General features: G+C 36.1%; 1 protein-coding gene across 1 annotated transcript in view; it reads left to right on the top strand.

The window, feature by feature from the left end:
• CFAP54 (cilia and flagella associated protein 54) overlaps positions 1–12,549 on the top strand; it is a gene marked incomplete at both ends in the record, with an annotated part of 116,113 nt that overhangs the window by 39,476 nt on the left and 64,088 nt on the right. The window contains 7 exon segments of the mRNA XM_082498212.1: positions 872–964; positions 3,367–3,552; positions 4,568–4,710; positions 7,202–7,349; positions 8,344–8,499; positions 10,138–10,260; positions 12,320–12,463. Coding sequence (XP_082354338.1) covers positions 872–964; positions 3,367–3,552; positions 4,568–4,710; positions 7,202–7,349; positions 8,344–8,499; positions 10,138–10,260; positions 12,320–12,463 — 993 coding nt within the window.

Below are 12,549 nucleotides of genomic sequence, written 5' to 3' on the forward strand. Positions count from 1 at the left end.
AGGTCCTCTATTTCAATAACTCCTGAAAAACAGTCAGGATTCATTGCAAGAAAAATCATGTGTATCACAAGAAAAATTAACATTTTAGCTGTTCAGAATTTTTATATGTTGAAAAATGACCTCGTCTGCCAAACCTCAGGGCTGTTTAAATGTCTACTAAAAGTACATAGACTTAGTACAGTTTTTAGTAGAAGTTGCAAGAGAAGTTACTGAAAAAGAGCTTCATCAGATGCATGACCTACTGAAATCCATCTGCCCAGTTCTGCAGAGACGAAATCAAAATTAGTTTCCATGTTTGATCTCACTGAACACAACTGAGCACTGATCCAGGAATGCATGCTCACATTCTTCCTTGGTTAAAGATATTGAAAATTGGAGATGATATACCCACTGAGTTTATCAGCAGCTTGATGGCATTAAAAAAGCATTGATCTCAGTAGGAACTAAGAGCATAGCTTGTTTAGAAAATATTACTGTGTTACTTCATGTTTGCATTTCTGTTGCCTGCTTTTAAGGATTTGTCCTCAAATAGTTTGTTGAATCAGAAGCTGATGTCAACTTTAGAAGAATACCATTGCAAGGATCAAATAAGGGATCTAGATGACTTTAAATCTACAGAAAGTACAGGGTAGCTCAAGGAAGGAGATAGGATAATAGAGTCATCTCTTTTTATTGCCATTGTAGTGTATCTAGTTCTCCAGCTAAATAAATTAATTAGTGTTTCTAGTGCAGTTGGACTATGCATTTTTATAACTAAGGTTTTTGTTTTTTCTTTCAGAGACTGTTTTTACAAAATTAGTACATTCTACATTAGGCAAAGGTTGGAAATACTATTATGTATCAACCCATTTTGTTTTCATTTTCTTCAAAGGTTTCGTGGTACAGTATTTTGGGCTCTGTAGCAGGAGGAAGCAATATGAAAGTAAGGTTAAATAACAATAAACTTCCAAATGCAGGAGAAGAGGTAAGACAGAGGTAAAACTCCTTTAGGTCATTCTCTGTTCCTTTAAAAAAACCCAACTTTCTAAATGTATACATCTGATATCTGTTTTTAATCAAGTAACTGGCCAAGCCTTTGACAAACCTTTTGATCTTTATTTTAAGCAATTGAAATTTTGCTAGGCTGAAGGCATACCGACAACCAAAAAAGTTCTAGGAACCTTTTTTGAATAATGAATTATATGATTCAAAAGCTTCATGTTAGACAAGTCTCTGTCCCTTCTATTATAACTGTTTTTTGGGAGACACCTAAGAAATATAAAAGGATGTATATGATGTATTTATAGTGTACCTCAGACTTACTCTTTCTGGGGATTAAAAAAAAAAGATATTCTAAACAGATATAAAATTTAATATTTTTCTTAATTGTGTAACTTCTATAAGCTATTTCTTCTTAACAAGACTTTACCTTGCTTAATTCTGGCAACATGATAATATAACTCCTTCAATAACCTTCATGTTCAGACATGATTGACTTCTAGGTTCATGCTCTTTCCCGTTCTTGCTGTGAACATGTGATATGACAAATCATCCCACCCATCTTTTATTACTTGTGACTGATCATGTGACTGCATCAGTACTCTTTTATATTATTTCTTCATTACAACTGACATTTTATTTTCTGAATTTGTTTCGGATTTTTTGTTTTGTGTTAGTGTAGATTTTTCCCTTTGGATCACACTCTGATGTTCCTGCACAGACTGAGAGAGTTCTGTTTTTCACTCACTTATGCATGCTATTGCATTGTCCACCTGAATGACGACTGTGACCCATTCAAATACTCTGCATTTGGGGTTTTAAGAAAGGGGCAAAAAAGCTTCAGCATGTGGTCTTCAGCAAATTTTACTGTAGTCTTAGACCTGAAGTATCTCTTTTACATCTGGAAATCTTCTCACGAAGAGTTCTGTTCTTTGCAGGGCAGGTCTCTGTTTTGCATTGTGACAGAAGAATGATCTCAACCTCTTTTGCCCTATGCTTTATGCTTTCCTGGTTTTGGCAGCAAGCTCTATACTAACACTGATAGACTTGTCTTTGGTGATGGAGAGGAAATCTTTCCCTTTGCACCTGTTCCCCCTATCTCCTCCCCAAAAAGGAAGATGTATGAAAACAGGTGTGTGTAGCTACTGGCAATAGAGGCTTTGATGTTATTCTCGATATTCTTATGATCAAATCTGGAGAATCAAGCTTCCTGCCATGTCCAGTGAGCTAGTTGCAATATACTATCCTGCTCCTGGTGACTTAAGTGTTTCACTGGAGACTTTCACCCCACTGCTAGCTGTTCTTTCTGTGAACTTGCTGCAATCCACCCAAACTACTGACTGTCTTAGCTCTAGCAGGCACTAGAGATGCACAGACCTGAGGTTAACCATATGCCTCAGCAATGGAGCTTCTGGTAGCTTTAGGATATGCTTTTGCAAAATGCTATTCTGCAGACAAAGTCACTATCTGCCTGCTCCATGGAAAAGGTTTAGAATTCTTGGTGGTGGAATGATCTATAAACTTATCAGCATGAGAAAACCTTGCTCTAAAGGGATACTAAAGAGTGTTTTACATTAATTTCTGGTCTGCTGGTTCAGGATTCAGCCCTAACATTTGAAGGGATTTCTGTTGTTCAGAGGACTCCTTCTGAATAAGAACACTGTGTTGATGCTACATTACAATGACCTTATTTCCCATGTTGTGCTTCAGTCATTGTGCCAGTTATTTGTTGTTTCAAGACCCTAAAACTTTCCTTTCTGTAAATTGCCCTGGTTATGGAGGGGAAGGCAGAAAAGCCTGTTAGAAGTGAGCCATGATGTTAAAGTGCAGGTGGTCAGTTACTTGAAGGAAAAATGTCGAGAAGTTCTTGGAAATATATTGTTTATATACACGTTCACAAACTCCAAGGTCCTGTTAATGGTGCTGAGAGGACCTGTGACATCCTCTGCCTATATCTAATACATGCCTGTGACATGTATGGAGGAGAGCTTTATGCTCTTTCTCGGGAAGTATAGCTCAGGGGTAGAATGTTTCCAGCTCAATGACTGCAAGCATGCACGCTCACAGTGTGAATGTGCAATTGGACAAAAATGTCTTAGAGAAACTCCAGGTCCTGGTACTTAACTGTTCTCTTAGGTTATGTGCTCTGTATACTCAACTGCATTCCAGAGAAAACAGATACTTTTTTTCCCCCTGTCTTCTCACTGTTTTCTCATTGTCTTCAAGAACCTAATATTACGTGGAATCATGACATGTCTTTTAATCTAGCTTATACTTAGGTTGTATCCAAGACCGCTAAACATTTTATTTAACAATGAAAGTTCAGAGTTTGAGATTTGTTTTTGATATGTACAGTGGATGTAACTAGAAAATATTTTTATTATATAGATACCCGCTGATGGGAAAAGCCTCTTGGAAATACAAGGCTTAGAGCCCAATGAGAAATACATATTTGCAGTTGCAGCATATTCTTCTGATGGAAAACTTATTGGTGATGCCATTGGGGAAACGACTAAGCCAATCCTTGCTTATCCACCTCTTTCTGCTACTACTGTTCGAGCCTATCTAACTGAGGTAGGGTTAGAGTCTTTGCTAATAAACACATACTTTAATTTGGTTGTAATTACTTTTTTTTTCACTGGTAGCTCTAAAACTTCTTCTGGTAAAAACTCAAGACTTTCTTACCAAAAACTTGATAAGCACAAATCACAATTTTAACATAACAAATGGTATATTTGAGTAACTCAATTCTTAATTCAAAATTATTGGAAATTCCAGTTTAAGGTGAGAGATGTCTCTCAGCTAGTTTTCGTATCCCAGTTCCTGTTTTTCAGCCTGCATTTAACTTCTTTCTTATTTTTTATCATTTATTTTTTCATTTTTGTGATTGAGACCAAGTGTTAGAAATCATCTTATTAGGCATTACAGTATGGGATGAAAAATGTGATTGAACTTACCAGGTATCAAATCCAACCATTTTCATATTGAAATTATTTTTGTAGTGTCTTGTGGAAGACCACAAAAGCTCTGTCAGACAGTTATCATAATTTTCTGTATTCTTAATAAAGAAAATTTAAAACAGATAGTGACATGGAGAAAAGTGAAATTGGCTAGCCCTGTAGACCAGATCATGGGGAACTGTTAGAAGATTTCCTAAAATCGTCTAGAGTAAGAGGTATCCACATTCATTTATGCCTACTTGTGTGGCTCCATTTACATCCCATTATCCAGAGCAGCAGGGCATTCTACAAAAGTAAAATGAACCTGGATGAAATAACATGCATTCAAAAACTGCAGCACAATACCTGTAAAGTATTCCACAAAGGGCTGTTAGATCCTTGGTTAACAGTCAAGAAACATTTTTGCTTCTTCTGATTTTGTGAAGCCAAACTAATATTAGTAGAATCCAGATTGCTACTACATGTGTTCTATTCAAATATGTCAGAATATTCTTACAGAAATTGTAAATTTACATGTTGGATGGGGAGTTTTAAAACCTTTCTTTATAGTATAATCATATTTGGCTTGGTTATTTGTTGAACATTGAAACTTGCTAAATTTTTTTTTTGTTTTTTCTTTTTTTTTGTAGGTAGCCTATCAGACTGGCAACTATACATTGGCCAGAGAAGCATTTTTGCCAATGTGGGATTATTTTGTTTCAAATTCCTCTCCACTGCCTGCCAATGCAGCTGTTATTTCTGCAAGTAGTAATTTGACTGTATCTGAAAACAGGTAACTGTCGAAAACAAAATTAAAATAATAGTTAATTATAGATGTGTACATTTTATTTTAAAGAGTACCAGGTTGTGAAATTTGTTCAGACTTGCGATATGAAAAACATTCTGAAGAAAAAAAGGGTGAAATGTGTTATGAAAACATAGTGTTTTATAATTAGCAGAGGATTTTTGTTATTTGTGGAACCATTACACACCTATTTCTTTATAATGATTGTTTTCTTAAGATAATGGGAAACATTTATAAAGTGGCTATTAATTTTGTGTGATGCATTTTCATATGCAAAATATGTAATATGCACTGTGTTCTTGACTTTCCAATTAAAGGAGCAGTAGAGTTCAGAAATTCTGGAAATTTTGTCAAGAACACCACCCAAAATGGGTAAATGCTTGCTAATTTTGTTTTGGGGCAGATATAAATCTGCCAATAATCTTTGACTATACTAAAGTGCTTTGGAAAATATTTAAAATTAATTCATTTATAAATAAATTTCAAATGTTCAGTCATAATATTATAGGGTTTTCATGATGACAAAGCCCAGCTAGAAATTTTGCAGTTACATTCACTGAAATTCAATAGATCTGAATGCAAAACCAAATCAGAACTTAATTAATTCCCAGATAAAAGAATGAGACTTGTGTGAAAAAATAGACATGAAATACTATAATAACAATTAATACTTCTAAATGTTAGTTGACTGTTTATAATTTGATAATGAATTAACATCCAATATAACTGAGCACAAATCACCATCTTTACCTGTGTGGAATTCTTTTTGGACTAATTCTTTCATTAGGAAAGTTTTGGCAAACTTGTGAAGGTATGAAAAAGTTCTGCAGCATCTCTGTTTCAGTTTGACAGACTGGCTTAGTCTTGAGACCATAATGACAAGAAGCAACTTTATTGCATGTGTGTTAATAGTTCTTGAATGTTTCAAGAAATAAAGAAGGAATAAAGATCTTTGTTTCCAGAAATAGATATTAGGGGGGTTTCCTAACACTTTCATCATAATATTTCCATTTCCACTTCACAGACAGAATAACTGGTAATCAGCTATTCTGAGACAGATGATGTAGCTAGAGTTTTCACTATATTGTTTTGTCTTACTTGCATCAGAGCCCACGGTTTTGTCATGGTAGTGCTGTTTGGATGCAATCAGATAGTGTAGGCTTGCATGTGCTTTGAATCCCGTTACAGGAGAACGTAATGTGCCTAAGTGTACTTCTTGTTATTTGGGGCTCAGCCAGACCACTGGCGTGTATCCTGTCTGTCCTTCAGGTGCCACCATGTGTCTGATACTGGGCATACAAATTGACCTAGGGGCTTGATGTTACATGCCATAAGAGCATTAGGGATTTACAGGCAGCCTGTGGACTGCATTGATGCAGGCAGATAATCACTAGACAGCCTATTTCACGACTATGTGGATGTTTTACATCTATACCTGGCCTGGGGAAAAAAGCAGGACTGCAAGTCTGGTCATTGTGCTTTTTTTTTTTAACATACATACAGCTTCAGAGGTAACATTTGAATGAAGCTGCTTTCAAATGAATCTAATGAAGATAGCAAATTTTAAACAGCTACGGAAAGCAATTCAGGGATTTTACTTTTCCGACAGCTGTGTCCAAGCTTAATTTTTTTCCCCCATTCTCAAAGCTGCAGTATCAGACCTGAAATAGGCAGTTTCAGTCTAACCGATTGGTAGCTAAGAAATTAGTTGGATTAGCTTGAAAGTACATAGGACTTAAAGAGGCAGTAGAGGGAGCTGGAAGGAAATGAAAACTCTTGTTTCCAGCCAGAAGCCCTGTTGATATCCTGGTAATGTCAAGTATGTGAATGTGTCTACTTGATCTTCCTTCTCGAGTTTCAGTCTCTTTTAGGAAATACAACTGAGGAGAAGGAGGAATTTACTTCTTATAGTTCAAAATCATAGGATTTTTCCTGTAACAAAAATATTAGGAAAAATATAACAAGGACAAATGCCCCCCTTCCCCCAGGGAAGGAAAAAACCCAACAAAGAAGCAGGCAGAAGAAAAGAAATTCTTTTGAGACTTGTAATAAAAGACATCAGTGATGAAAATGAGACTGTTACTAATACTTAGTAATGGACTTCACATGCGTCATTGTCAGAATACAGAAAAATAATGTGTAAAAGAACACAGTTAAAATAAATAAGCTGTAGCATCCCAAGTTTTCAAAGGAAGTTCAAAGTAAGATTCACTGGATTAGATGAAACAACTAATGAAAAACTGTCTTAGAATAGTAGAAGGTGGAAAACAATTTGAAATGGAGTCTTAGCCCTTTTTTTTCTGTTAGAAATTTTAAGCATTGTTTTTCAGTTTTATGTATAAATCTTATTTCTAGAAGTAGAATTTGTCCATAATTTTAAAATTAAAGACTGCATTTTATTATAATGCAGTTTCAAGCATGAGATGTCAGAATAATCATTAACATGCTTTTACTGTTCTTTTGCTTTTTTATTTTGTAGGTTACGTTTTGAAGCTGTATCTCAGACTTCTCCTATTACCTTGCACCTCTTTCTGAGGAATATATTTGCTGTCTGTGACATTAATGTCATGGAAGGAGCACTCTTCTGTGATTCCATCTGTTCCAATGAGATACTTTATAAGGAACAAGTATGTGTGGTTTAAAATAAAGACTGGATTTGATTTTACTTTTTGATCAGCTTTATTTCATCACTGCAAGATAAATGTTGCAATGTACTAATCCTATTTACAGAATACTTAATTTTCTATGAGTTATTTGGTCTTCCTTTCTGAAGTATTTTAGTAGCTGTTGGTTATTTTGTATCCTGGTGGAAAGAAGGCTTCTGAATCAGTTATTGCCTAATCCTTAGAGCACTGATCCCAACTAAGGAAGGATTTTCCTTGGCTTCCATGGTGATATACTATAATTTAAGCAAAAAATATAATAATTTTTATTTTTGCCCTGCTAAGATGCACCTTGGATTTTTGATTTTAAACATTTCTGCTATTTAATACATATATTTTCATTAATATTGAACTTCTAACATGTTTTCATGGTTTTAATATACTAAGCTTCTTTTATCGTATTTCAGACTTTCTTATAGTATAATGGCGTGTTAATCACAACAAAACCTTTCTTTTTTATTTGGATAGTCAAGCTTTGCTTCCTGTATTATTACATTCCTATTTCACTCTTTCTTTGCTGAAGTCCTTGTCTTATAAAAATGTGAAGAGTTGATTACTCAGTGACTTTACTGGATATGCTTACACGTGCGAGGACTGCAGCAGATAACTATATGGGAAAGGAAGGAATTGTTATCCTTCCCTTACCTACTCAGAGAGGTTAGCATGTGAACGTTCCATTCCACACAGGTTGAGGTTGATAACTGGGCTTTGTAAATTATATGAGTAAACTCAAAGGGTACAATTAGGTCAAGAACAGTCGTTTCATTTAGAATAATGAATAATGTTGCATTTGTTTATATACTTCTAATAGGTGTCGATGTAAATTCATTTTAAAATTTCATCTTACTTGCTGCTTACATTGCTTTTTAAACTGCAATAACATCTGTCTTCTTTCACTCTGAAATGATTTAAACCAACAGAATTCATGTTTGAATCAAAATGTGTGTTTGTTTTACAGGTTGCTAGATTAGCAGAATGTGAAAGAATGACTGTGGCAATTGAACTTAGCAATTGGTTGAATGATGCAAGTTATACCCTGCAGTCTGTTGTACAATGTTATGGTCTCCTTGCTCCAATTATTTATCACAAGATTTCTTCAGTGCCGGTAGTTCAGGTGAGAGCATTTTAAGACAAAGCAGCTGGCATCCAAGTCCTGCAGTTATAGTGATTCAAATTAAACTTATAATGGAGTGTACCGTGGGAGAACTAAGTATCTAGGCTTCAAGTTCTTAGTAGCTACTGAAAGAAAAGCCTTTTACAGTTTTGTGTGTATATGCATATCTGTTCATATATGTTTTATGCATATATGTTCAGTGTAAGCTGCACAGATTCTGCTCTCAGATATGCTAAAGTAACTGCAGAGTATCGATTGTTTCTTCAGGATGATTTGTTGGTATTTTTAAACTACAGTAGAATCTACATTGTAACTTCTACTTGAATGCTATTTGCAGATGGCAACTTTGAGGAAAGAAAAGCAGCATTTGCTATGGCTTTTTTTGGAAAGTTTGCTTCATACACAGTTTTCTTCTTAAAAAAAAGGCAGCTATTCAATGTGTTGATGATGCAGTCTTTAGTTTTCAGGCATGTGCTCCTTTCCAGAAGCAAGCACTTTCTCTTTGAAAACAGAGTACCTGAATCCTTTCCTGCCATTTCTGAAGCAGGGGACGTGTTCTTTAGATTCAGCAAGGACAGAGTAGAAACATGCAACTTTTTTCCCTTAATTAGGTAGTTTTGTCAGGGAGCAGCAGTAAGATCATGTTTGCTCTATGAGGAAGGATGAAGTGACTGTCATGCAGGCAAGGCACAGACTAGCAGCATCTGAACATGGCAGACAGCAGGGTGTTGGTAAGAGGAGCCACTGAAAGTCCAGAGAAAGTGAAGTTGTTGGGCTGGCCCATGGTTCATCCAGGAGAAAAAGTCAGGAGCTGTAGGAGTTGGAGCCAGAGGCTAGAGACAAGACACAGGTCCATCCAGTAGGCATAACTGAAGACCAGCACACCAATGCTATGTCTCAAGTAGGGACTGAAGGCTTGTGTCTGAACTTAATTGGGACTCCTGGGCCCCTGGGAAGAAGGTGTGGGAGGAAGCCCCAGGTGAGGCTGCTCACAGAGTGACTACTGGGGCACTTAGGGCCCTGACAAGTTTTTAGGAGCATTTAGAAAAAAAAAAATATATTTAGATACAGGGGTAGCCTCTTGCTTAAGAAGTCATTGGCTGTGATGACCTACCAAAGTCATAGCTAGCCACTGGAAATGGCTTCTGTTTCAGATTTCCTAATTGAAGGGAAAAATAATTTAGTCGCATGTTCTTTTCATGTCTATTAGACAGAAAGGGGGAAAGTAGTATTTTATTTTTAGACCATACCGAAAACATTTTTCTTTCATTTAAAATTCTGACCAGCTCACTATAGTTTTAAGTAGTCTTCTACTAGGAGCGTCATCTCACTGAATTAAGCATTCTTTGATTTTGTGTTAATTAAATCAGCAAAAATACTCATCATGTATCTGTAATTTAATATCTGTGATTTTATGTAAACATGTCATTTATTCCAAAAGGCTGTGGTTGAAATCTTGACACCATTAAATTCAATGGAAATTTTATTGTTGTCTTTTGTAGATCTAGTATTTTATCCTGTCCATTAGATTTTGAAGTATTTTTAAAGTTCACCATCAAATACAATAGGCTGTACAGAGGTACAGGCTTGTAAGCATGTTGCAGACTCCAAACTTTGTTTTAACCCTTGTATTTACAGATCCTCATTAAGTGCTTGACTGTCCTTCAAGAAATTCCAAGTGCAACTTTGCAGAGGAGGTGGGCAGGATGTTATGAGAGTATTCAGCATATGATAGCTTGTACCTCATTTTATACAGCAAAGGTATTGTGTGGATTATTGTGCTTCCAGTTTAGTTTCAGATATAGCTCTTGTCATTTAGAGAAAAAAAAGATTTAATAGACTGGCCTTCAGAGTGATGTCTTAGAAAACGAGCAGTCTTAAGTAGCAAAGGTTTAGAAATATTTATTACTATCTCTGTATCAGGGCATTTTATATAAAAATGACATTCTGACTTTTTAATAAAACTGTGAATTTTCATTTGTTCAGAAAATAGACTGTAATTACTAGTCCATGACATGAAATCTGTATTTCATATCATTGCATGTATTTTTACATTCAAGGTAGTGTTATTTTCAATAAGGCATATATGTAATATATAAATTTAAAAGTTGATTTACTGCATATAGGCTATATTTATAGTTTTAATCAGAACAACATATATAGCTTATGTGCTAATTAGATACAAGAGACTTTATACTATTTGGTCCCACATGCTGGCAGAAACATAAACACCTTGACTTTCAATGATAATACATATCTGTAGATCCCATTTATGATTTAGATACTCATTCTATTTAATGAGTTAAGGAGAAATGTGGTACAGGTAGGATTTTTTTCCTCGGGTATAGAGCCATGCTAGATTTAAAGTACATGCCACAGTAAATGTATGATGCTGAAAAAGTCAGCTTTCCTCTAGCGTTGAGTACACCTCAGCTAAGAGCTCATACCAAAGCTGAGCTGCGGCTGATGCTTTGAGGGGTTCCTCTGTGTTGGTGATCCCTCACCCTGGTCTTTATAGGAGCTGGATCTCTGTGCTCACCTCACAAAACAAGGTCAGTGTCAAAAATCCTTGGAAGTGCACTGCAAGAAGACAGTTTCCATTCTTTTAAAATGTGTAAACATTACTATTTTAAGCCCTAGTGTTGCCATTTTCTTGGTATTAAACAATTACTTCATGGGTGTTAGGGCAGTGTCAGGGCACGGTGAGGCTGGGGAGCCAGGAGCTGAGGGCAATGCCGTGGCTGGCAGGTTCAACCAGGAGTACAGATCATCAGGTGAGTTTTTGATTATGAGGCAGGTCCGAGGTGAAGCTGGGAAGTCAATCCGCAGGTCAGGATCAGGTCTGGTGAGGGTAACTAGGGTAAGACACAGCCCAGCAGCCTGATCCATCATGGTGGGAGCAGTCTGAGGCCAAGCTGAGAAGTCAGTCCACGGGTCAGGTGAGCAAACCAGTGGATCCATGGCCAGGTCCAGGCATGGCTTGGAGTGCGCTGGAGACCAGCATTCCTGCCAGATAGAAGCTGGCAGGGATTGTAAGTTCAGGCCTGATCTGAAAGGGAGCTCTTGGCCCCGTGGGGAGATGGCCCAAGTGGAAGCTATCAAGGTCAATAAAGCCTGTTAGGAACCTTGAAACCTTGATACAGTGTCTTTGTTGTTGGATTCCCCAGCTAAATGACTGCTTGTCCTGCTGATTTTTTATTTCCTTAGAGATAGCATTTCAACGGAATAATGAGGCCATGTACTGTGTTTATCCTAAAGTAATCTATATACTTATTTTACATCCCAAAGACAAACATCCTAACATGAAGTTACCTTGCGTATAGTAGTACTTTGGCCTTTAGAGCTCTATTTAAAGAAGATAAAGCCATCTAAACCCCTTCCCCACACTGTGCATTTATAAATTTCCTAATTTTAAAAATAAATTTCACTACTCCTTTCACCAATACAGTTGAGATTTACAAATGTTCACTTGATACCAGAGAGGTAAATGAGGATCATTTGGTTACCCTTTTTATTCTTTGATAGCAATACTGCCTGAGAACAGGGAGAATGTCAATCACAGAAATAGATACTTCTGGTTAAATCTTTCTATTCTCTGAGGGGTAGGTTAAGCCAAAGTAGAACACATAGATAACATATCTGCAATTCCAATTACTTTCAGTGTCTATAGTCCTGGTTTTTTTTTTTGTTAAAGGAAACTTCAGCATTGACTAATTAATTTCTATTTATAATATTCATGCATTTTGACAATTATGAGTAGACAATAATGAAACATTACATGTTATGCAAAACAAAAATATATAACATGATTGTTTTATAGGTACTACGTTCATGGGAAGAATATGAACTAGCCGTAATTATTGTTAACTATGGGAAAAAATTGTTGGCTTCCTCACCAGCAATCTCACCCTGCCAGTCAGGAGCTATGAAGACTGAAGAAATACACACAAAAAAAGAACTTGAAGTAATTGCTGTGATTTTAGCTTTTTCTTTTCTCTAAATGCTATGTTTATTATTTTGAAGACCTCATTTATTAACTTTTTGGTTTAG

The sequence above is a fragment of the Vanellus vanellus genome (assembly GCF_965231255.1).
Source record: "Vanellus vanellus genome assembly, chromosome: 1".
NCBI classification, from domain to species: Eukaryota; Metazoa; Chordata; class Aves; order Charadriiformes; family Charadriidae; genus Vanellus; species Vanellus vanellus.